The sequence below is a fragment of the Drosophila novamexicana genome, unplaced genomic scaffold (assembly GCF_003285875.2).
Source record: "Drosophila novamexicana strain 15010-1031.04,08,12 unplaced genomic scaffold, DnovRS2.1 tig00000009-arrow-pilon, whole genome shotgun sequence".
In the NCBI taxonomy this organism is placed as follows: Eukaryota; Metazoa; Arthropoda; class Insecta; order Diptera; family Drosophilidae; genus Drosophila; species Drosophila novamexicana.
This window is the reverse complement of record NW_020824766.1, coordinates 2,612,733-2,637,617: the sequence shown is the minus strand read 5'-3', so window position 1 is coordinate 2,637,617 and position 24,885 is coordinate 2,612,733. Positions and strand designations below refer to the sequence as shown.

The 24,885-nt window shown below is 41.9% G+C and overlaps 5 protein-coding genes across 11 annotated transcripts in view; 3 read left to right on the top strand and 2 right to left on the bottom strand.

The window, feature by feature from the left end:
• The window catches only part of LOC115768157 (adenylate cyclase type 2), a 36,278-nt gene extending 19,096 nt beyond the window's left edge, over nt 1–17,182 (top strand). For 3 of the 6 annotated variants that reach the window (XM_030712655.1, XM_030712663.1, XM_030712680.1), the window contains exons 3-22: nt 5,472–5,605; nt 5,671–5,868; nt 5,936–6,058; nt 6,947–7,141; nt 7,212–7,439; nt 7,500–7,627; nt 9,661–9,819; nt 10,613–10,745; nt 10,814–11,429; nt 12,215–12,313; nt 13,043–13,161; nt 13,445–13,671; nt 13,733–13,940; nt 13,999–14,300; nt 14,357–14,519; nt 14,583–14,795; nt 14,849–14,953; nt 15,077–15,091; nt 16,356–16,598; nt 16,669–16,800. In XM_030712655.1, coding sequence (XP_030568515.1) covers nt 5,472–5,605; nt 5,671–5,868; nt 5,936–6,058; nt 6,947–7,141; nt 7,212–7,439; nt 7,500–7,627; nt 9,661–9,819; nt 10,613–10,745; nt 10,814–11,429; nt 12,215–12,313; nt 13,043–13,161; nt 13,445–13,671; nt 13,733–13,940; nt 13,999–14,300; nt 14,357–14,519; nt 14,583–14,795; nt 14,849–14,953; nt 15,077–15,091; nt 16,356–16,598; nt 16,669–16,800 — 3,740 coding nt within the window. Of the gene's footprint in view, nt 1–5,471; nt 5,606–5,670; nt 5,869–5,935; nt 6,059–6,946; nt 7,142–7,211; nt 7,440–7,499; nt 7,628–9,660; nt 9,820–10,612; nt 10,746–10,813; nt 11,430–12,214; nt 12,314–13,042; nt 13,162–13,444; nt 13,672–13,732; nt 13,941–13,998; nt 14,301–14,356; nt 14,520–14,582; nt 14,796–14,848; nt 14,954–15,076; nt 15,092–16,355; nt 16,599–16,668 lie in introns of all 6 variants that reach the window. The other 3 variants (XM_030712695.1, XM_030712671.1, XM_030712688.1) reach the window with 2 other exon arrangements.
• Nucleotides 963–2,430, bottom strand: LOC115768193. The gene is made up of 4 exons (XM_030712708.1): nt 2,296–2,430; nt 1,986–2,238; nt 1,851–1,913; nt 963–1,580 (listed from the first exon to the last, which is right to left on the bottom strand). Exons 1-4 carry the CDS (start codon nt 2,362–2,364, stop codon nt 1,012–1,014), a joined length of 954 nt encoding a protein of 317 aa, XP_030568568.1. The 5' UTR covers nt 2,365–2,430; the 3' UTR covers nt 963–1,011.
• A 912-nt stretch (nt 17,183–18,094) lies between the features above and the next one.
• On the top strand, nt 18,095–19,238 carry LOC115768234. Of its 2 annotated transcripts, none has more exons than XM_030712770.1 (2): nt 18,095–18,787; nt 18,850–18,931. In XM_030712770.1, exon 1 carries the CDS (start codon nt 18,213–18,215, stop codon nt 18,768–18,770), a length of 558 nt encoding a protein of 185 aa, XP_030568630.1. In that variant the 5' UTR covers nt 18,095–18,212; the 3' UTR covers nt 18,771–18,787; nt 18,850–18,931. The 2 variants fall into 2 exon arrangements, with proteins under 2 accessions (XP_030568630.1, XP_030568623.1); XM_030712763.1 differs by having other exon boundaries at nt 18,096–18,787; nt 18,843–19,238.
• A 124-nt stretch (nt 19,239–19,362) lies between these two features.
• Nucleotides 19,363–20,009, bottom strand: LOC115768247 (uncharacterized protein C16orf52 homolog A). Its single transcript, XM_030712781.1, has 2 exons — nt 19,852–20,009; nt 19,363–19,779 (listed from the first exon to the last, which is right to left on the bottom strand). Exons 1-2 carry the CDS (start codon nt 19,952–19,954, stop codon nt 19,379–19,381), a joined length of 504 nt encoding a protein of 167 aa, XP_030568641.1. The 5' UTR covers nt 19,955–20,009; the 3' UTR covers nt 19,363–19,378.
• Nucleotides 20,010–22,104: 2,095 nt separating this feature from the next.
• On the top strand, nt 22,105–24,220 carry LOC115768904 (trichohyalin; the record flags this gene model as incomplete). Its single annotated transcript, XM_030713626.1, has 4 exons — nt 22,105–22,181; nt 22,234–22,380; nt 22,458–22,991; nt 23,038–24,220. Coding segments are annotated over exons 1-4 (1,941 nt in total), but the record flags the coding sequence as incomplete, so codon positions are not given.
• Nucleotides 24,221–24,885: the final 665 nt, after the last annotated feature.

Sequence of the window (24,885 nt, the reverse complement as noted above, 5' to 3'; positions counted from 1 at the left end):
TATAGCATGTCTTGGTAAAATATATTTTGTAAATATTGTCGGACAATTTTTGAAAAACTATTCACTGTGCAACAATTTGGCATTGACACTCGCCCTGGCAAAGGTGTTCGACTGACTGCAGCTTGATTAATGCGATGGCATGACATTTTCTTTTTTTACCTGTTGTCCCCAACTCTGGCATTGGCAGACTTTGTCACTGGGAAATTTGTATGGCCAGAGCTGGCTGTGTCGCCAACACTTGATGATAGCTTTCGGCCAGCATTCACATGATTCATTAAGGCCAACCTGTTGATTACTTTGGCAGAGCTGTTGATTCATTTTGTGGCCGGCGGCTTTGTGGCCAACAGTTAAATCGTAAACGAGTTTATTGCCAATTGAATCAGTGCAAACTTTGGAATTGTGGCAAGTGCAAAGCATGAATTTGAAAACCACATGAGTAAAGGTTTATAGGGCAAAAAAAACCGAAAAGTATGTTGAAATAAATTTTCGAGTTTTGGTTATATTTTTATAAAAATAAAAGGCAATCAACCACATGACAAATTGTCATATTAACAAAATATTTATTTAAGTCTAAAGCATTAATTGAGTTTGCAATAAATACAAATCGATAGCTGTTTAGTGAGCTGATTATTGAGCACTTTGGTGAAAATCCACGACAATGTTTGCCATATAAATGAAGGTGACGGAAACGTGCGGCCGGACCATATTGTTGGCCTTGGCATGCGGCACACGGTGCACGACCCAGAGCTTGTGATAGTACTTGCCACAACTTCAGGCACGTAATTTACAATCTTGCAGCAGGTGGTTTGCTGCTTCGAGAATGCTTGTTGTTGTTGTGGCAGGCTGCAACTGCAGTTGTCCTTGAGATTTCTGCTCGTAATTTGTTGCTTTTTATGTGTGTACACGGGGCGTATGTGCAATATATAAACAAGCACATGGTCAAAGAGAAAACATTGCATATCTTTGGGCGCACATCGAAAGAATTTAATGAATTTTTAAAACAAACATGGTTCAAATGAATATTCGGAAAATTTGACGTGTGGTCATCAATCTCTGGCACACAGGACACTTGCATGTGGCGCGCAATGCGGTCTTTATGCAACTGCTGCAGAACACATGACCGCATATGGTCGAGGCGGGCTTCCGTTGACGCACACATTTCAGGCAGACCGGACATTTGTACGGTTCCATATGCGTTGGGGGCACCAACACTTCCGATTCCTTTCTTCTCGCTGCCGGCTGCTCCACAGCTGGGCGAGCTGGTGAGGCCGATCTGATTGGGCTGGGCGGCAATGGAGGCAATGCTACATTGTTGGCGCTGGCTACATTCGATCCGCCAATCATTGACAATGACGGCAGCCTGTAGGAGATCTCTGCCAGCGTGCTTGTGTGACGACGTCGTACCGAAGTACTGACAGCTGGTATTGCTAGAGCTGAAGCGTTCAGACTCGATTCTCGATTCAGATCGATTCTTGATGGAGGAACGCGTGGCGGAGTTGGCAAACGTACAGCAGTTGGCACTGCCGAGCCAATTAAATTAAATTCACGACTTGACTGTTCTGAAGTCTCCGTGGGCTTATCTGCAAATTGTTTTAAGGTGGGAGATGGGAGTTGGCCATGGGCAGTCACACATTAAATAGAGAAAACTGGAATGGCCGTCTGTCCCTTCGATGCTATTAAAACCAGTCGTAAAATGTTAAGCATATGCACTTCAATCTTGGTCATGATCACCCATGATGACACGCATAAGATGAGATTTTCAAAGTCTATAGCCCCCCATAGCTAGTATTCCCCCTCTTAAGTCCCTATCACAGTTGAAGAGAGTATCTCGCAGTCATGTTGATACTTACTACTTAGAGTGCCCGATCCTACCCGTGCCATAGTTGACTCTATATTCTCGCATTCGAGCTGCACTGCATTTAAAGGTATAAATAATTATTACTCCTGCTCCAACTTATCATGGAGCATGCAGATCTTGTGCTTACGGCGTGTTAATTCCGCATCCATGTTCCTGTAATCGAGCAGACTGGGTGTCCAGGCCTTGTCGTTATCATTTCTAGCCCAACCCAGGTTGTTGGCACTGTTGCTGACGTGGGTGGGTTCGTCGATGCTGTGCGTACTGTTGTTTGTTGTCATGTTGCTTGTGGCAAGACTATTGGCATCATAGTTTTTGTATAGCAAGCTAAAATATTGATCGTCCATCATACACTGCTCGGCCACTGCTCGCTCCAAGGCGTACTATAAGAACTGCTTCTCAGACACAGTTGACATCAGGATATCGAAGATATCGCTTACCTGGGAGCGACGTATTGCATGCGACATTATGTTATTTGTAGTATTCGAATCTCCGTTGAATCTAAACATGATGATTACCAGAATTTATAAAAGCTGAAAAATAAACTTCATCTGTAGCCTATTTTAGACAAACTGATTCGACAGTTAAATTGCTTTTTGACCATATTCACATGGTTCGCATGATTCGAACATAACATTTTTTATTTAGCTAGTATTTGATCTCGGTAAGAGGATTGCAGCTCGACCCTTCACATTGTCAATCCAAATTCAGCGTATTACAAATTTATGCCGCTGAATGCCTTGACATGTGTCTGCACCTACTTAATCACAGGGAAACCAGTGAAAAGCCGTTGCGGCTTTTCCTTTGCGATGCTGTCGTATTAAATCTATGCCAAAAGCCTTACAGTCGGCAACGTTCTGTGCCCTGCCAAACTCTTCAACTGTTTCGCTTTAGACGCTTCACTTTTTATGACCTGCAGCGCAGCAATGCCGTAGACACACACGCGAATCTGTCATCCTTTCACACACACACATGTGGGTAGGGGTGAGTGTGGATGGGTGTGAGTGTGTGGCTGGGTGTGAGTGTGAGTTTAGCCAACGCTTTCAAAAGACTTTCTGTTTGATTGCAGAGAATAAACAAGTGAAGGCAGCCGCTGCACGCGGCAAAGATTATTTCCGAGGGCTGTTCAGAAAGTAATGCGTTCTCTTAGATATATGCTAGAAAGTTTCAATAAGGCAATCAATAACTAGCTGATAAGTTATTTTTCTCAAAAATATATTATGTTATGTAGATTTTATAGATATATTAGAGATTAATTACAGACTAATGCGCCTTCTCTAATACATATGCTAGAAAGTTGCATTAATGCAATAAATAAAGAGCTGCTAAGTTGTTTTGTTTTTTTAAATAATTAATAATATTATGCAACATTTGTTCACATAATGTATATCTAATCTTCTTGGGCAGCTTTTATGGATATATTAGAGATATATTTTAGGCTAATGCGCCTTCTCTAATACATATGCTAGAAAATTGCATTAAGGCAATAAATAAAGAGCTGCTAGTTGTTTTTTTGCCAAAACAAAATAATATTATGCAAAATAGGTACACTTAATATGCATCTACTTTTCTTGCGCAGTTTTTATAGATATATTAGAGATATATTACAAGTTAGTGCACCCTGCAATATCTCGCATATTGTAGCGAATGCAACTATTTAATATACCCTCGTCAATAAGTGACTGGGTTGATTTGCTCGCCATTTTGCCTGCAGCGTGAGCTGAATTTAACACACATCCTGTCAGGGTATGCGACATTTATCCTTAATGCGCGTTTCAAGCTTGTGGCTAAGTGCGGTTTTTTATGCGCAGCTGCTAGAGTTAACATAAAAATTGTAAATATCATATTAATAAAATCAAATGCATTAAAATCATTTATATTCTTGATTTATGTTGATTTTGCATTCTTTATTGAGCTGAAAGGCAGCTGAAATGTGATACCCTTTGATATATGCATGAGTACCCAATGGATACTCAATGAGATTAAGTATTCAATGAGATATTTCAACGGCAATGAGATTAAGTATTCAATGAAATATTTTAATGTATGTTGCATAGATTTGGTATGCGGGATTTTTATCAGGCAAACTCGTCGATAAAGTCTTGCCTCCTTGTTCTGTCCCTTCGATTTAATGTTCGGTTATTGTTCAACAGATACTTTAATAAAAATTGCATTATTATCAAATTATTTATGAGTAAAAAGTATAAGAGCACATTTGAGTGCTTTTATCTTTTCTTGCAAGTAATTTGCCCAACTCGGCTGCCATTCAGTTAATTAATCAGGCTGTGTGCCAACAGCAGAGGCCGGCGGCCAGACGCACTTGACCCTTCAAGTGTGTTCGGCCATGCTCGCTTATATGTATATATTTTCGTGAGTTTTCTTGGACTGGAAAAAAAATCGATGCTGGACTCGCCTGCATAGTATAAAATTTAAGCAATATAAACATTCAACACCTGGCCCAGGTTTGGCCCACTAAAAATAAACACATACACACACACACACACACACACAGCCTGGGAGGCCAGATATCGAACACTGTCCAATGTCTGTGCCATAAATAAATCAAAGAATTCAAATGCCGCCAATTAGCAGGCCACATGGTTACTCTCTATATCGATTTACATACGCACAAAAATAAAATAAGCCACAATACAAAGCAAAAATATGTTAATTTTGATGTGTTGGGCAATCGAAGGGCGTTCTGACCTTTTGATTTTGACTGAACGTGCCATCCTAATGAGGTGTACGATTGCCTTTGTGTGCGTCTGTGTGTGTGTGTGTGGGATATCTGCCGACTGCATAATTTATAATTGTGCTTAACAAACGTTTGCATAATTTGCTGATAATTGTTTTGCGTTTGTTCGTTTATTAACGAGACTTTTAGCCACAATTGCTTTTGTGTAATTGATACATGCTCCTGATACCCTTCAAACAAATGTGCATATAAAAGGGGTGTGCTGGTTTTATGCAATGCTATGTAGCAGAAGAAGCCTCTAAATAAAGCCTCTTTTAAATTTTGAATAATTAAATTTCTTGTGTATTATAAAAATGGATGATTATCTTCCATGGATGAGTATTGAGTGTAAAGGATGCACTTTTTTCCAGAATATCTATGAGCTTATATAGAAGGCAGATTAAACAAATTGTGGCTTGTGCTTTCGTTAGGATTACACAGATAAATACCTAAATTAAAGAAATATTAAATTTATAAAGCAACTGCCTTGTTTTTGGATACAATCATACACTTGATTACCATCTTTAAGCCCTGAACATGCTAAGCCCATCAGATAATCAATAGATAACTTATTCACGAAGACAATTTCCATGAGGCTAAAGGAAGCCCAAGCGCTGCATAAGCCCAAAGTTGATTATAGGCTATCTTTTTTGGAAGGACATGATTAATTCATTTCTTGAATGTAGCTTGAATTCAAGCTATAAGCCAAATAATCTATATTTAGATGTTATTATTATTATAATTGAGGGCACACGCAGTTATAAAATTTCATAAGCGCCAGAGTTGAAATGTTGGGCAGCTTTTAGCTGTACTCAAAACAAATTACCCATTTAACACGCAAAGCTAATGGGCCAAAACAACTGACTTTTTGTTTGCTTGCAGCTGAGGATATACACCTGAACGATTTATATACACGCTACCGGCAGAGGCTGCGCAAGTCGCTGTTCAGATCGGGTCTGGTCACATCGCTGGTGGCCTGCGTCGTGTCCATAATAATTGGCATCGTTTACGAGCAGGTAAGAGCATCGGCATTGGCACTAACACCTGGTCGTTGAGAGTAAATGTGTATTGGGGATTACAGCACCTGTTGCAGACCCTGCTGCTGGTATTGGCCGCCCTAATCTCTGGCTCGATACTGACAGCGCTGCAGTTTCCGGCGGTGCTCAGCTCGCCAGCGGCAGCCTTGGCCTTTGCCATTGTCACCACCTTCTCGCTGGGCACCATTGCGGCCATCACTGGCGGCGAGCTGGCTCCGCTGCCCATGTATGCACTGTTTCTGGTAAGTGACTGAGTCCCTGGCGCGGATTATTGTATTTGTGCTTTAATGTGTGTCTATTGCATAACAGGGCATCCACACGATGCTGCCCATTTCCTGGCCGGTCTCCGTGGTGCTGGCGTTATTTATGACGGCCGTACACATCGTTTACAGAATCGGCACCAGCCCGGACTATGCGCCCAATTTACCTATGGTAAGCCTTTATTTGCATTTCGCATTTTCCATTGCATTCGCAATAGTGAGTGGCACTTTATTTTCGGTGTACATGTTGAGAATATATTGAGAAAAAAGGATTCATGCCACATAATACGAAAAGTACCTTACTGTTAAATGATTTCGAAAGCAGGACAAGAAAATGTACAGGCTGACGCTTTATAATATTACAAAAACAGAACTTTTTTAATATTTATGTGAGTTCATCATCAAAATACTAACGACATACACTGCAAGCCTTACTTGAATTCATGAAAATCGCATAGAAAGGCAATATTTGGAAGGGAGAATTCAAGTAAAGTACCTCCCCTTCCTTTCAGTCCGTTGTTTCCAACTTAAAGTATCTTTTAAATAAATCAATAAGGATTTGCTTGAATTAACAAATACCTTAAATTTGCAAGAAACTTTGATTTTTCATGGCATTCTTCGCCCAATATAAAGTTTTCGAACCGATTGACAGCAATTTTGTTATCTTTGCAAATGAATTGGCTGTCAATTTCGATTAGTTATATAAATAACTAAACTATAATTGGCCAATTAATATTGTGATAACTATTTATTGCTACTTACATGAACAGCTCGAAATTCATCTGCTTTACAACGGGCCATCAAATAACTTGGCTAACTTTTGGTAACATTTTCCCCGCTTCAATTGCGCAACACAATTGGCCTGCTGCCCACCCAAAACCCATTGCATTGGTATTGTGGCAGAGTTAATTAGCTGGGATTGTATGTTGGGAATTCCGATTACGGGTCTGTGGTAAAACGTTGCAGGGTTTGGTTGCCGACTGTCAATTGGCTCTATTATTCAATGTGACCCCGTTTAACTCTGTCTCTCTCTTTCTCCCCCACTCTCTCTCTCGCTAAGCTGTTTGGGGAGATTGTGATGTTGGCCAGCGCATCCGTTTCCGGTCTGTACTATCGCATCATGTCGGATGCCGCACACAATCGCACCGTGGATGGCACACGCACTGGAATCGAGCAGCGCGTAAAACTTGAGTGCGAACGGGAGCAACAGGAGCAGCTGCTTCTAAGCGTCATACCCGCATACATAGCCGCAGAGGTGGGTAATTGGCCTGGTTTCCTACTGACTGAACCCACATGCTCTTTGCTTTTAACATTTGTGTGTGCAGGTCAAGCGAAGCATTATGCTGAAGATGGCGGATGCGTGCCAGCGTGCCGGCGGCCAGGCCTCCACCTCGGCGACGCGCTTTCACGAGCTGCACGTGCAGCGGCACACAAATGTCACAATACTTTTTGCAGACATTGTTAACTTTACGCCGCTGTCATCATCCTTAACGGCCAGTGATTTGGTCAAGACACTCAACGATCTCTTCGGTCGCTTCGATCAAATAGCCCAGGTGAGTACAGTAACTGGTCAACAGGTTGAACCTTTGCCTAAACGTGTGCGCCTCTTAAAGGAGAACCAATGCCTGCGCATTAAAATTCTGGGTGACTGCTATTATTGCGTGTCCGGGCTGCCCATCTCAAGGCCGCAGCATGCCACCAATTGCGTCAACATGGGCCTACAAATGATCGATGCCATCAGGTGAGTTACTCTTCAAACAAGTCAACACTCACGCGCGCGTTACGTATACGACATGTTTGCCGTTGGTCGACCTTTTTGACTTGCCGTTTGGTGTTTGGTTTGACAGTGCAGGTGTGTGTGTGTGTGTGTGTGTGTGTGTGTGTGTGTGGTCTTCAGTTGCCGCCAGGGCTTGTGTAAACGTTTGTTTTACTTTCAGCACTTTGATAGTTGCTGTCGGCCCTAGGTGGATGGATAGCTGGATAAGCACACTCATCTTTGACACAAGTGCAAACAATTGGATGTATGCTTACACATGCAACAATAAATTGTACACGCTTTCTACTTAATATCAAGCACAAAGTAGATTTATGTTAAGCTTTAACTAGATGTCATTGTTATTGTTATTTTGCCTTCGCCTTGCTGTCGGCTTAATGTTTTCGTATGTCAGCTTTAATTGCCAACAGATAGACACGTATCCAGTTTTTATGGCGCCTATTAAAAACGTATTATGCAATAAAAGAGCCGGGCACAAAAAAATGCGCAGAAAAAAACCCAAGTAACATAAAATACAATATACAATATCGACACAAAAGCCATTTTATTACATGCTTGGAATTATGCGCAAGTGCCCAAGGACCAAGAACATAATGTCCAAAAATGTTTACAACTCTCTAGCGTATACCCTACAAATCGGTAGAGTATCTGTGTCCAGCTGATGCTGTTAAATGTTCATTAAACAACTTAAAAAAAAAAATGTTCAAATAATTTTGGATATTTTTTATGTAAAGTGTACCCATTTTTCTCAAACATTCTATCATTATTTTTCAATGGAAGCGTATGCAAGATTCGGCTGCATTATTTTTTTGTCTTTTGTTTTTTTTCTTGTTTTATTTGGCAATGCGCACATTTCTATTGTGTTTATTATGTTGCCGCTTTCTTACATTTCATTTCATTTTATTTTACTTTAAGTATTTCTTTTGTTCTTTGCCGGAAGGCATTTGGCTTTTCAATCTCTGGACGACTGTTGTGGCTTAAGTTGCTTTTTCGCTTTGTTTGTGCCATGCAGATGCAGCCCATTAAACAGGGCGACTTTTCTACTTTGCTCCTCATGAAAATGTCAAATTTGTGTGCATGTGTGTGAGTGTGTGTGTGTATTTGTGTGAAAGTTTAATTGTGCAGTAGAGCAGGTCTTCTTTGCTCTGGATTTAATTTTTTTGGCATATTCTTCGTCTACCAGAATGAAAATTGTGCTGCGCACAAAAGTAGGCAACACATTTTTTTTATTTACCTGAGCACAATTGAATTCCAGGCATGCCCGCATTCGCCACATTTTCTGCGTATCATCTAATTTAACTTAACAAAAACTCAGCTCTGAACAACATGTTTTAATAATGACCTTTAGATATCCACATATACCTGCTATATTATGAGTACTCGGGTCGGGTTTGGGTGGGGCAAAGGAAATTCACAAAATATGGCACATTCGAGTAGTCATACTTCTGAATAATTAAATCAAATTCGCAAAACTTTAACAAATTAAAACGGCCGCCTCTCAAGAACTTTGGCCCTTGAGAAAACCTGCTGCATAGACCCACACACCAGCATATGCTGTTGTTTGTTTGTGTAAGTGTTGCAGTCGTAAAACAAACCCAATGACCCAAAAAACAAATAAACCGAAAAGGACTCCCAAGTGATTTGTTTTCCAAGTCGATTTACTTTCGTTGCGACTCATTTGGCGCAGGAAATAGAAACAACACTGCAGCACAGAAAATACTATTTAATGTTAATAACTCAAGGACTTGTTGGTCTAAACGTAACTCGATGGACACGTGTATTTATATGAGTGGCCAGTGTCTCGGCCAGCCGCATGACATACATATATACACATATGGTATATCAGGGCTGGACTTGGACTTGGCCTGTTGTTTTATGGCTCATAAAAATGGTGCTTGTTACACAACCATAGAACTAGTTAGTACATAAGTATGTAAATATGTCGTCTGTACAGAACGGCTTTCATTGTTTGCCCTTCGCTTTTGCTTTTATTCTGACAGACACGTGCGTGAGGCGACCGGCATAAATGTTGACATGCGAATTGGCATACACACGGGCAACGTGCTCTGCGGCGTCCTTGGCCTACGCAAGTGGCAATTTGATGTTTGGAGCGATGATGTTACCCTCGCCAATCACATGGAGAGCGGCGGCGTTGCGGGGTAAGTTTCACTTCCTCTTCTTCTGGTTGATGACGCTCCAAAAGCTAACTAGCAAAACTAAGACGAACACGAACACGAACACGAGCCCGGCAGCGTGTTAAAGCAGCTGAAACTAGCTGCTGCTGCTGCGGCACACGTCATAATGGCAATTTAAATATGTCTTCATGTGCGTTCCAATTAGGGACACCTCTTGCCTTCAGGCTCCACCTGCAACTGCAATGGAAAGGCAGCCAAGGTGGCCTGTACTACCTGTAATTAGAGCTGTGTCTGGCCTAAAAATAGCCAATTGTGATTATATCATCTGAAAATTTATGCGTCTGGCAGAGGTTGCCCCAATCTGGTTCATAATTAAAGTGCTCTCTTTAAGTACAGATAATTATGTTAATTATTGTTATTTCGATTCTGCCCACAATCAAAAATCTAGCTGGCTTGACACAATAAACTTCCAATTTATTCCTTATACCAAGCTATTAAAAACAACAGCTTTCTGTGCCTATTCGAGTCAAATGATCTGTAATCCAATATTTCGGTTCCGTATGCTTGCACACGTAGCCTGCAATTATTTGAACTTGAATTGAAACGTTGCTCAATGAGCCAAACGAAATTTTGGAGCTCATTCTGCGTGTTACGCACGAGTACTTTGAGAATGCGTACAAAAAGCAGAAATAAATTTACAATCGAATAAGCGGAAATGTCAGGCGACGCACATTGTTTAAAGGTTGCTTAATTTGCATGTAAAAGAATAATATATTGAAATTCACCTGCTGCGTGGTAAATGTTTTTGTTTTAACAGACGCGTGCACATCACAAAGCAAACTCTGGACTTTCTGGGCGACAAGTTTGAGGTGGAGCAGGGCGAGGGCGGTGCCCGCGATGCATATCTGGCGGACCATAAAATCGAAAGCTATCTCATTGTTCCGCCCAAGGTAGGTGCTGCGTGTGTGCCAAGCAATCGATTTACTAACTCACTTATCAAATCCGCGCGCCTCCACAGCCCGCCTACATGCACAGCGTGCCGCGGGTCGTGGAGTGCATGGAGCACACGGAGCCTGCAGATGAGCTTGCCGTGCCCGCCAAGGAAGACAACGATGTAACTGAAAAGCTGCTGCCAGCTGAGATGCGTGCCGCAAATGCTGCCGCAGGAGATGCGGCCGAGAAGCTCTCGCCCACATCTATCAATAGTCAGGATGGTGTGCTGCATGCGCCACTAACCTCCGCCGCCTCCATGTCCATCAAGGAGCTGTCCGAAGAGGAGGACGATGTCGCCGCCACTGAGCCTCTGGTTGGCAAGCAGCTGGAGCCTGATGTCAGCAATGAGGCGCAACCAAATGTAGCGCATCGCGGCAGCGGCGACTCGAACGCTTCCGAGTCAGCGCCCAAGTCGACTGCATTGTCCTTGCCCGCCGATGATCTGCTCAGCATGAGCGGCAGTGAGAGTGGCATCTCCAACAGCGGCACCCAACCAGCATCAGCATCAGCATCCGCATCGGCATCCAATGCAGCCAATGCCACGCCCACATCAACAGCAGCAACAGGCACCGCCGCCGGCGCCAACAGTTTGACCGTGGCCGAGGCACCTGAGCGCTCCCGGCGCAAGCTATCCGTTCAGGGTAAGTGGCTACGCTGGGATTAGCTCTCATAAGAAACCATTAAGGGGCTACAACAAGTTGGTTGAGATTTAGGTACTTCTGTTTCCTTGTAGAGAAAATGTAAGGCATGCATTAGCATATTTATTAAAGAATGACATGCAGCATAATCTAGAGCTTCTAGCTTCGCCAGGCGGAAGTTTGAATACCCTAGTTGAAGTACTTTTACACAAAAGTTGTATTCCCGAGCAGAAAATAGTAAAGTTCGTAATTGTAGATCATGGTTAAGAGATCTTCATATGCAGAAAAGTTTTTTATAAAAAAATAGCTTTTAGAAGAATCTTTCTCTGGAGGGGTATTTCATATAATAATCAGATGTTGATAAGATTTTGTACACATTACATATTACCAAATTTGGCCAAGATATCTGGAACAACAAATTAGTTTTTCAGACAAGAATCTTAATATCAACCGAATAGAAAAGAGTATTAGGATTGGTTGACAAACTTTTTTTGGATGCCCTGTAATTAATATTGAAATAAAATAGAGATGGGCGCGTGTTGTGTTTTCTTTCGTGACACGAGCTAGTTTTCGTGTTAACTGAAATGTTTTCCGTGCTGCTCGTGCGTGTTTCCAAACTGCTGTTCGTGCTCGTGTCTGGTCATGTCAAAAAAACTCCTCACGAAAAATTCAACTCTAATTTAAAACCTACTTTGAAATGAGAAAAGCGAAATATTTAAGCTCTATTAGGGTATTTGAGTCATGCATAGTCGTTAACTTATTTAATTTCTTGCTTCACTTCCAACCAGGTCTGATGTCCTTCGCCGACAGACGTCGCTCCTCCGGCGCCTTTATTGAGGGACGCAAATTGTCGATACACAGCGGCGAAAGTTTTCGCAGTCATGCGGGTGAGTTGCGGCAGAGCTCTACAGATTGCAGCTGGTAATGGGCAAAGGGAGGGGAAAAATGAATGTGGAAATGGAAATGAAAGCCCATGAAACGCAACAGTTGAAAATCACTTTCGAAAATGAGCTCCAGCTTGTGCATAATTTTATCGCCAGTGTGCCAAGTTTTGCATCATAAATTTGATGTGCTTGCATTTGTTTGTGGATTGGCCTTTGTGCAAAAGTTAAACATGGCAAAAGGCGCGTCCTGTGGCCAGGACCACAACAGCAGCAACAGCAACTGGCCAACGCTGGCAATTAAGCTCCTTTTGACAACCAGCTGAGCTTTGTCCCCTTTCCGCGGTCCTCTGCTGGCTTTTATGGCTTTTAATATGGTGCGTCACGTGCCTCCACCTGCCAATTTGATGGCATTTTTAATGCGGACTTGGCATGGAACGTGTAAATTTGCTTGCAACATGTATAAAACTGATTAAATATTGTGTTGAAGCTCGCAGGCGAATTAACACGTAGCTTAAAAGTCAACGAGTGCAAATAATAATGATTTTCATATTAACGCGAAATGGGACAGTTTAAAAAATAGGACGTGATCAGAAAGGATGTCCGCCTGAATGGGTAGAGATGTAAATTTCGCTTAGGGTTTTTTCTATTTTATTCGAAAATCATCCTTTTTATGGGTTGAGATATCCATGAATCTGGGCCATTACATGAAATTGAATTGATTTATAATTCTAGGTCATGTGACACGAAATCGTCCCTCCTCAAAGATGACCAAATATGTGGAATGCTGGGGCGCCGATCGACCCTTTGCCAATATTGCCGAATCCAAGCTGGTGAAAAACATTGGACTAGCGGTAAGTGTGGGTGGGTCTTGGCTGAAGGCCATAGTTTTTCCAGCTGCCAAGGGTCAAGCAGAAGCAGCAGCCGCAGCTCGGAACAACATTAAAATTAAATTGAATTAAATTCAATTGGATTTGTGGATTTTGTTGAGTTTGTCGGTTGTTGGAATTAAGTAAACAAGCAACAGGCATGTTATGCAATCATTGGGCGCCGGCTGTTGCTGCTGTCCCGGCAGCTCCGGCTGCTCCTTTTCCGCCAGAGGACAGCAAACTGAGAAACATCTATTATCCTTTGCAGAGCATTGCCATGATTGAATCAAATTTGCTGCCGCCAGAGCGTAAATGTTTCAATTTTAACTTCTTGGGACCGCCCACAGAGCTAAAGCCGTTCACCATGTGGTACCGGAATACGCCTCGGGAGGCCATGTACCGAGAACAGCCGGACACGCACTTCCGCTTCGACCTGATATGCGCATTTGTGCTCTTCCTCTCGCTGGCCGTGGTGCAGCTGATTGTAATCGAATTGTAGGTGAGATCTAATCCCAGAGGCGATTTGCTTAACTCAGACTTGAATGCCACACGACAGAAACCTGGCGCTGCTCGGCTCGCTGCTGGCCAGTTTTATATCCCTGGCGCTGTTCCTCTATCTGAGCAACATGTCCGTGCCGGATGTGCATGCCTCGAGCACGGAGCGTAATGGGCCCGGCCAGGTGGTGGCCAGCAGTCGCTTCTTGCGCATGGCCATGTTCATCATTGTCAATATACTCATCTCATCCTGTGCCGTATTCAGTGTGGTAAGTGCATCAGCTAGCCAGACTTGCAAGTTCATGCCTCAGCAACGATTCGCAACAGATTAACTACACGCTGCCCGATGAGTTGCCCTATGCAGTCGGCAATGCCACCAATACCACCAGCGATAGCTTCAATAGCACGCTTCTGGAGGAACTGCAGCCACTGGATATTGCGCATGCCATACCCAAGGCTCCGATATTCCTTTGCTGCTGCGCCGTCAGCTTGGCGGCGATTTCGGCCTTCCTGCGTTCTGGATTTATACTCAAGCTGATTGCCATGCTCTTGGCTCTGATCGGACAGGTGATTGTGCTCGGCTATAGCGATCTCTATGTGCAGTATAATCTGCTCAACTATGACAATGGGTGAGTGTTAGCTGTACCAAAGGAAACTTAAGCTACAGCAGGAAATTTACACACAGCTTACCGCTGGAGGTGAAGGGCTTTTTGCTGCTGTTGCTGGTGATTGCCGTGTTGCATACGCTGGACCGTCAGGGCGAATATGTGGCACGTACGGACTTTCTGTGGAAGGCCAAGCTTAAGGTCGAGCAGGAGGAGGTCGAGACCATGCGCGGCATCAACAAGGTAAATACTATATAATCGAATCACACTTGCCAAAATGTTAGTTTATTCATTTGTCTCACTTAGATTCTGCTGGAGAACATTCTGCCGGCTCACGTGGCGACACACTTTTTGCATCTGGAGCGTTCCACGGAGCTGTATCACGAGAGCTACTCCTGTGTGGCCGTCATGTTTGCCTCCATACCCAACTACAAGGAGTTCTACGATGAGACGGACGTCAATAAGCAGGGCCTGGAGTGCCTGCGTCTCTTGAATGAGATCATTTGCGATTTCGATAAGGTCAGACTCATGATTCACCCACATACGTTAGCTAGAATTTGCGTATCTTGCAGTTACTTTTGAAACCGAAATTCAGTGGCATCGAAAAGATCAAAACCATAGCCAGCACCTACATGTGCGCATCTGGCCTGCGACCCGGCAAGGAGGATGGCGCCACGGTAAGCAACAGCAGCTCGTTAAGCCATCTGCTTAACTCTCTATGTGCATTAATTAATATTTCTTCAATGCTTTACTAATACTGTAAATAACCACATTGCGAATACTTGGCATGCTCAATATAGTCGCGTAGCTTTGCGGTAAGTCAAATCAAAACGAGAAACTAACGACATCTTCGGCACGCCGAAGCTTTAATACCCTGAAGGGCTTACAGATATGTAGTGAAGTTTTCACATGTTGAGCTTAATGAAAATATCTTGCAATATAAGAAACTACTTTCCGACTGATGCGTAGCTATATGATGTAGTAGATAGTGCTCCGATATTGATATGGTTTTGCATATATATAGATGGCATATTGAAACTAATTAATGCCGAGTTTAGTCAAGATATTTTGATAAACAAAAGAGTTTTCCATAAAAAATCCTACTTCTCGTACTTATGGCAGCTATATGATATAGCTCACCGATCCAGTCGGTTCCGGCTTACGTTCTGCGTGCAGCAGGAAGACGAACCTACGAAAAGCTTCAAGATGATAGATTAGTTTGCATAGAATCATAGAGACAGACAGGCGGACGAATTTATATCAACTCGGCTATTGATGCTGATCTAGAATATATATACTTTATGGGGTCGGAGTTGTCTTCTTCTTCTATGCGTTACACATATCACGGCAAAGTTATAATAACCTCTGCAAGGGTATACACAAAGAAACTAATTGTATATTGTGCTTGCTTAAAAAATCTTTCAAAGTTTTGATATTATAGCTAGTCGAGTTTAGAGCCAAACTATCTAAGAAAGATTTGTTCAAGTCTTCAAAGCCTTGTAAACAATTTAACAAATAATTCCGTAGAGGAATCGGAAAAAGTACATTTTATTAAGAATTCCTTAGCAAACATAAAATATCTATCAAATTAAAGAACAGCCTGACAATTCAGCTGACAAGAACATTAAACAAATGTAAGAGTTCGACATATTGTTTATTTTTCTTGCCGTATTTTATATTCACATTTCGAAGAATTTAGCCAGCCAGAAACTTAATCATTTCGCTAACAAATGACCAATTCGAATAGCTAGAATTTTATTTACCGTTTAAATGCCTTTTAATCGCTGCTTAGTAGTTTAATTAAACCTGCTGCACACGAAGCGAAACCCAGCAGTTAAATCAAACAATGACCCTTCACAGAGGGAAACAGAAAAAAAAGGGATCCTAAATGAGGGTTGCCATTGGATAGGGATTAGCCAAAGTTTAGGCAGCATACGCTCAATTGGCTTTCACGTTGCGGGCGGGTTGACCAGGCCAGTAAAGGCGAATGCGAGCATAATGAAAATACCCAAAAGCCAAAGTAATGTAACTTTTGTTCAATTTCGCTTTTGTGTTTCTTTTTTGCCCTTGTCTGTTTAGGATGAGAAACGCACCGAGGAGCACAATGTGGTCATATTGGTTGAGTTTGCGATTGCTTTGATGTCCATATTGGATTCGATTAATCGCGAATCGTTCCAGCGCTTCCGGCTGCGCATCGGTCTCAACCATGGCCCGGTAATTGCTGGCGTGATTGGCGCCCAGAAGCCGCAATATGATATCTGGAGCAATACCGTTAATGTGGCATCCCGCATGGACTCATGTGGCGTTATGGGCAGACTTCAGGTAAGCAACAGCAACAGTAATGAGATCTTGTGCAACCTGTGCGTTCGTTAAAACTCTCTCCCTCCGGCAGACAACGGAAAACACAGCTAAGATATTAATGGCCGCCGGATACGAGTGTGAGTGCCGGGGCCTCACCTATGTCAAGGGCAAAGGCAATCTAGTCACATACTTTGTAAAGACACCATTCGATGGGAAATTGTAATTGGATGCGTCCAGTAAAAAGCGCAATTTGTTGTTAATATTTGCTATTTATAGAATGTATAGTAACATTTTGTTATGTTAAGGCATGTTATTGTTATTATTTTATTTATTTCGGATAATCATATTTCGTTTAAGTCATTTCAAGAATTTTAAGCATTTAATTTGCGCTGCACACTAGCAACTATCTATTAAGTATTTGTTTTAGTTAACTTTTAATTGTTATGTAGCACAATTTGTTGGCAATTTAATGCGTAGCTCACTTAAACAGCGAATAATTATATAGAATATTGCGAGTACTATGCTTTAGTATATAGTCAAATCAAATACAAAAATTAACTAAAGTTAAATAACAAATGCAAATTAGCCCACCCCAAAAAAAAAAACAAACAAACAAATAATCAATACTAATATTATTATATAGGGAGTATAAATATTTATTGTGTGTGTTCCAATAGATTCTACGACTACTCGAAATTTCTTGATGACTTCTCTATCGAAATCTATTGGAACACAACATTTATTTAAATTTGATGTGCCATCTTAAGCTCTAACACAAATGTTGAACATCACAAACTATCTACGAAATTGTAGATTTTTTAAAAATAATTTTTATATTGTGCCACTTTTTGTTTTCTTAATTAAATAAAGCCGCACTTGACTTTACTGAGAAAAACAGAGGCGGCTTTGCTGGAAACCACTTGAAAATCGTACACTTTGAGAGTTATATTATCTTACCCCCACAAAACATATCCCATCAAATACGCTATACCTCCGACTTAAACCAATCTGATCATTTCTTACCTAAGGGAAAAGTGCTCTGAACTCTGTGCATATCTTTGTATTTGCTACCAAAATTTTACAAATATCCAACAAATAATCGAAATATTTACGAATGTATTAGACATATTCATTGCAAGTTGAAAATATTATAAACGAAAAGAAAAGCTTACAGTTACATACATATTATATATATATACTTATATATATATTGCAGTGCTTTTTTATGTAATTAAACTAATAAGTGATTCAAGTTGTTTGGCTATTTAGAAAATATTTGATTATTGCAACTCAATAATTTTATCAAATACTATTTATTAAATAATATACAATCGAAGCTGTTAATGTCTTATATTTCGAGTATTTAATTGTGGATTGGTTAAAATCTTTCTTTTTACATTTAAACCACAGCTTAAAGAAAATAAATAGCTTTTGGAAACTCCTTTGAGAAAATCATGTGACAAATTTGATAAAAGTCATATTTAGTAGGCTTTACATGTCTTTTCAACCTGGCTTACAGTATATTTTACGTCTGTATTGTAACAGGATTGGTTATAAGCTGCATATTTCGTTTTTCAAAAACAAATTTAACGTCAACTAAAATCACACTCTTAACAGCTGATATTGCGGATCATTATGTCCGCCGTGGTTTGCGAATTTATATTCAAGCTATTCATTGCGTATCTCTGTTTTCTGAATCTGGCTAACATAACTGCTAAGCGAGCTTTCACACTAACCAGCCAGTACAAGAAATTTTTGGGCATACCCTATGGAACGGAACAGATTCTGGAGATTCATGAACGCGAATATGAATATACGTTGCCCGCAATAGCCGCTATATTGGCCTGCATGGGCTGTGATGCCATACATTCGTTATGTTTTCTATTTGTATCCGAGGAGTTGCAGCATCGTTTGTGGCATTTGATGACCAAGCTTTTTTGGATTTCAAAAAGTCTGTGGTTATTTCTTTACATAGCAGGCTTCACATCAATTTTACGATCCCATCACGAGCTATACCTGATCACACATGGACTGCAGCTGGAGAATGTCGATGACTTGTTAATTAGTTTCAAATTTCAGTTCGTTTGGCAAACAGTTGTCTTCATATTCGCAATCATATGCTGGATGGAGGAGGACACTCTCACCAAAAACTATTACAAGCTCTTGTTGTATGAGCGCGACTATCAGATTTAAGAATAAATCACAATATGGTATGTATGTGATCTTATCAATATGCTGTTTGCCTTTAAGTCTCGCTATGTCAAGTGGCCAGTATTCAAGTGGTGTCCGGTTGCCAGCGCCTTCCATCAGCAAAATTTGAAATGAAAACGTGGCAGCACATTCTGTTGAACTCAGCATTTCTGGATCCAGAACCATTCTTTCAGGCAGTCTTATATACAAGCTAGCACAACGCAGGCGCGGAATCGGGCACAATTCAGTCGACTTTAGAGCGTTCATCGAGAACATTTACGGAAACGAACTGCGTTACAAAAGATTATCTTATATTTGTATTTTATTAAAATGTGAGTAAATTTAACTGCCTGACGAATATGTACTTGTTTAAATATACATAAAATAAACGCAATAGTAAATACACTTAAGGCCTAAGGAGATTTCAATACCTGTCTCAAGACGGATTTATGACTTTAAAAATAATACATAAACAGAAGTTGATATATGGACAAAAAAAAAAAACAAAACAAAACATTTAACAAATCACAGAAATCAAAAACAACTCGTGCTTACGAACTAAATCCTACGATCCTATATACACGCAAAAGTCTATTGTCAATGAATACGATCTAAAAGTGGGGCAGACACACTTTGCCCGCAAATAGTTCGGACACAACTGTTATCCACAGCGCCAGTACAAACATGATGTACGAAATGCCAATTTTAAATGTGTTGGGTAGCTGATACGCCTGCCCGCCAATCTCTTCGATGTGGAAACCCAACGGAAAGACAACGGCTGCCATGCAGAACAGAACCATTGCAGCAAAGCCCACCCAGCGGGCATATGGAATTACGTTGCGGTCCCAGGTGCTGGAGGCCAGAAGTATTATTGTCGTCGTGATGCATATGCAGCCGATGAAAATGCAAACGAGTGCGATCAGCCATTCCGGCTGCAGATCGGGCGTATAGCAGACCTGCGGCCGGTTGTACAACGTCATGCAAGTCCACATCAGGCCCAGCCGTATGTCTCCTGCAAAGCCCAGCAACAACAAATTGTTATTGTTTAGCGTTCGGGTGTGTTAGTATTGCAAGATGCGGTTACCAGCTTCCTCTGTAATAATCCAATCGGGCAGCGCTAGACTCACTATAGCGAACACATCGGCCGCCATGAATAGGGTGGCACTAATTGTTGTTAATTTGTCCATGTTTAATGCACTATTTTCACTTTTCAAGTTATAAGTTATTTCCTTATTGTTTCTACTCTTCAAGTTACAATGTGACCAGAGAACGCGAATATGAAAATACTTTGGGGTAAAGAGCTGCCAACTCCTTGCATTCTGCAGAATTGTCAGCTGATTAGAACTATCGATTAATCGATATGTAACAACTGGTGCAGCCTGTTTGAAATAATCACAAGCCATGGCCGTTAGACTTAAGCCATAAATTATGTTAATTAGAGAAGTGCAGTTACGAGTTTTAAATATATAAAGCTAGTTTGGTATTTTATAAAGTGGTACCTGATATATATGTTCACCTATATAACATTGGTTGTCAGATGATCAATTCAAGATAGCTTAATCAATAATATCACAGATCGCTTATCTTCAGAACGCGCGCTGGACACATTTGGCCACTCGAATATGAAAGAGCTATTAATGGAAGAGTAAACAAAGCTCATTTAAAATTAACATGTCTCACAGGTCCTTTGAGGGCATTTGAAAGCAATTACAATTACGCGTGAAGGAATTATATTCATACAAATACGGCGGGCGTTTTGCCGTAACCGAGCTACGCTGACGTGTCCTTAGCGCTAGACAAGCACTCTTTATGGAGCCCGTACTCTATTGCCGTAATACGAACTTAGCTGAGTAGCAATATCTGCACTTTCATATCTATAGGATGGTTCCAGCGCATATTTTTATTTTTTTTCTGTAAGCTTTCAATGCGCTATAATTGTCCGGTCCGTAGGTGGTGCTCCCGTAACCTAGCTAGTTCTCTGTTGCACTCATTCGGTTTTTGGTGGTGCTACACGACACTTGCCTTGTGTCGGCATCGGCTAACTCGAATTTCGTCGCGCCAGCGTCGCCGTCGAGAACCGAGACCGAAAGTCAAGCGACCTCCTGCCAAAAGGGGACGTTATGTTTATTATTTGTCTGCACTTCAGAGTTACGAGTCGTGATTGTAAATAAACAAAATTATGCTTAATCGCGCAGTTCTCTTGAATGGGAACTGACCGCTCTAAAAAATTAAAAAAACCAAAGAGTTATGTACGTATGTACATAAATATTAATTTGAGTCTCAGTTTACATTTTTGACTTGGCATCATCTTCAAGAAAAACGCTTCCATTTCAAGTAACTAGATTCTAGGGGCTTAAGCGAAATATTATTTATGTACTGACAAAACAGCAGAGTGAAGTTGAATACCAAAATTATCTCTACATTTTTAAACATAATTTATTAACTGGCTGTAGCCGACTGCGCAATACCCTGTTGACGGGTCAATGGCCGACACCAGCTTTAAAAGTTTCAGGGATTTAGATGTTTGCTTTCCTTAACGGGGACTTACTCTAATACGTATTCCATGCTTTAGGTATCTAGCTTGAAAAGCGGTGTAATAAATAAGGAACAGAGTATAAGCAAGATTTCAAAAAATTCCCTTATAACTTCCAGAAAATATGTTCCTAACATTTTTCCTGTGGTTTTCATGCAAAATCATGGAATCGTTCAGATAACATAATTTATAGTGTTTTTGTATTATATATTATAATATTCCACACTCAAATACTTAAATTAAGGAGCTTAATTGTTCTTATTAGGCTCTTGAACTGCTTGTTAAGGCTTTAGGAAATTTTGTTTCATATAATTTTTTTTTTGCATTTGAAGTTGGTTTCACATTTGTTGAGGAACTAGACCGCATTATCTACTATGATCTACTTCTGAAAACGCTGACGTGTGCGATTTAATGAATTTAAGTTCCAGTGCACTTTAAATTATAGTTCAAGTAAATTCCGAGGCACACAAAATCCTACTCAAATACACATTTGAATTATCTTAAGAAAACGTGCTGATTTAGCGTTTTTATTTTTAATATACTTTTAGCAGTGACGGTAGGACAGTTTTGAGGACCGCATTAGCTTGGCAAATCTAATGTCAACAAAATCGGATTTCGAAACCGGGGAGCCATTCAATTGAATTACACACACACACACACACACACACACACACACACACACACACACACACACACACACACACACACACACACACACCATTTAAAGTGAGATTGTTATAAACATCAATTGGCGCTATAAAAGACAAGCACATGGAGCCGAGTGATAGCAGTTTTCAGCCCGACATGGCCGCGGGCAATTCAAAATCCGAGTCTGAGTCTGAGTCCGACACGACTCATAAAATCGAGCTGACAGGCATTGGGTAAATACAAGTTCTGCAATCGCACACACAATTATCATTATCTATTTGGCAGCAATCGTAAAGATACGGATCCAATTAATAGAAGTAAGCACGAAGAAGGAGAGCCAAAGTCTGGACAAGCTAACAGGGCGGAAGAGAGTCGATTGAAAGAGCGCGAGGATAGGCCGCTCGTTCTGGAAGAAAGGCACTCACTTTCTATGTAAATACTCGGATACAAATAGGAGAACAATTGCAAACTTACAAATTCCTCTCTTTCCATTTGCGTTTCCTTTCTAGAGCGGAAACAAAGAAGCGTCGGGCCAGCGTCTACTCCAACGAGAATCTGTTTATACCCAAGGAGCTGGCGCGCGGTGAGCTGCATCTGCGTAGACACCACTCGGCCGTGAATTCTCTGGATCAAATCAGCCGAAACAGTGACTATTGCATACGAATGCTCAAGTTTCCCGTTGGATCGGGCCGTGCTCGCTTTGTTGCCCAGCAAATGAAAAGGCGAAAAACAAGAAAATCAAAGGCTTTGCCGAAGCTACTGCCAGAAGTGCTCAATCTGGACGAGAACCGGGCTGCCGAGCTAGTTGATCCGGCTAAGGACGAATTGTGCATCAAGCGGGAATCAAATGATGAGATTTTACCCCTGAACATGCCCAATCTGGATGCGGATAGAAGTCAACTTCACAGCGATGACGAGTGCTGCGTCATACTCGAGGATATTGTCAATTGTTCCCTGCCCGAGTCAGAGGAGGATGGAACGGAAGAGTTGATTCAGCGCGTGTCCAAGCGTCAATTGAAGCGAGCCGCGTGCTCGGAGTTGAAGTAAGCAAGGAATATTATTAACATGTGTGTATCTACAGGTAATTAGGATTAATTGCAGGTGCACAGAGGAAGATCAGATGCTGGCCGAACAACAGGAGCTGACACAATTGCCAGTCTTTCGTTGGCATAATCCGGACTACAGTGATCAGGATATTAAAATGGGTATAAGGGAGGACCTGGAGCGTATTAGCTTATCGGCCAGTGCGGACATTCAGGTGGCTTTCAGCGAGGTGGCAGCCACAGCAGACGCAGTCGGAGAGCCACATTTGCGACGGGTGGAAGAGGAGCTGGTGGCGCAGCAGGAAGAGCCAGTATCAAGCGGGCTGGTAGAACCCACGCCTGTGCTGGCAACGGATCAGCCATTGCTGCCACGGAGCTCTATGGGAGGAGAGGAACAGGTAGAAACTAACGAGCCCGTGGGAGTGGCTCGTTTATTTATATCAGAGCAACAATCACCGGAGTTTCAGGACGCACAACAACAACAGCATCCGGTTCAAAGTTTGCAGCATGTTGCAAATATGCCATGTATGTTGCCAACTGAAAGAGCGACAACATTAAGTTCATCATCAATTGAGGAACATCACACAGAGTTGCAACAACGGTTCATGCAACGCCTTATCCTGCCGCGCATTTACTCCGCCGATTTAAGCGCCAGCAACCATGCCATTAATTTGTTAAATGATAACATACAACAGCATTTTGTGGAGTCGCTTATGCCAAGCGAATTATTGCAGCAATGGTCAAAACAGCATTTCGAGAAGTACGCCTACTCACAGCAACAATTGCCGCACGTGTTGCGACAGCAACCAGCTCAGACCCTGCGCCAACAGCAACAGCAACAATCTTACCTTCAGGAGCAGCACTTGGAGGCGGGGCAGAAGGAACTGCATCAGCTGAATGCACAGTATCAGCAATTGAAGTGCCAGGAGGATGAGCAGCTCAAGAGTATAAACAAAACCCTGAAGGAGATTTATGCCAATCGGCTGCTTTGTGAGCGGCAACATGCTGAATATCACAGAAGTTTCATGCACAAAATGGTTGAGAGCAAAAAGCATGAAGAAAATCTACAGGCACACAAGAATCAGCTGAAAAGACAGCTGCAGGCGGAGCTAAGCAGCCTGGAAGAACGTATTTCGGAAAAACAACGCCAATTGCAGGATCGAACGAGAACATGGCAACATTGTCAACAGCTGCAGCAGCAGCAACAGTTGCAACAACAACAGCAGCAACTGCGATTACAGGAGCAGCAGCAAGATTTTGCATTCGGTCAACAGCTGCAGCAGCAACAACAACAGCAGCAACTGCGCCTGCAACAGCAGCAACAACAAGATTTCGCATTCGGTCAACAGCTGCAGCAGCAACATTTTCTTCGAGGATTTCCGGCACCCGTGTATCAGCCACGTTTGCAATGCTTTCAGGATGCTTTTTCCCCGTGCATTGAAACTCGTTTGCCGCCCACCTCACAGTTGGAGACGCAACGTAGACTTATGCCAGCGCCAGCGCCTCCGCCAGCAGCATATTGCGCGGACAACATGCAACCGCCAGTGGCAACAGGCAACAGCTGCGACAGCAGCAACAACTGCGGTGGTGGCATTATGCGACGTCGACATACCATCGATTACAGAGCTGGCAATATTCTCACGAATGCTCGATCATATCAGCAGCAGCCTCCGATGCAGTCCCACCTGGCTGCGCACACGGATGCCTTGCCATATCCACGAGGGGCAAACTTTTCCAGCTTTGCAACAGCCACAAGCAATATTCCAGCTGCCCAGCATTTTACACGGCCTGAAACGCCAATCTCTAATGCCAGGCACCAAGTGAATCAGGCAATCGAACAAACTGCGATAACCTCTTTTATAAGCAACTATGTCTCAAACTATTTCAATGATAT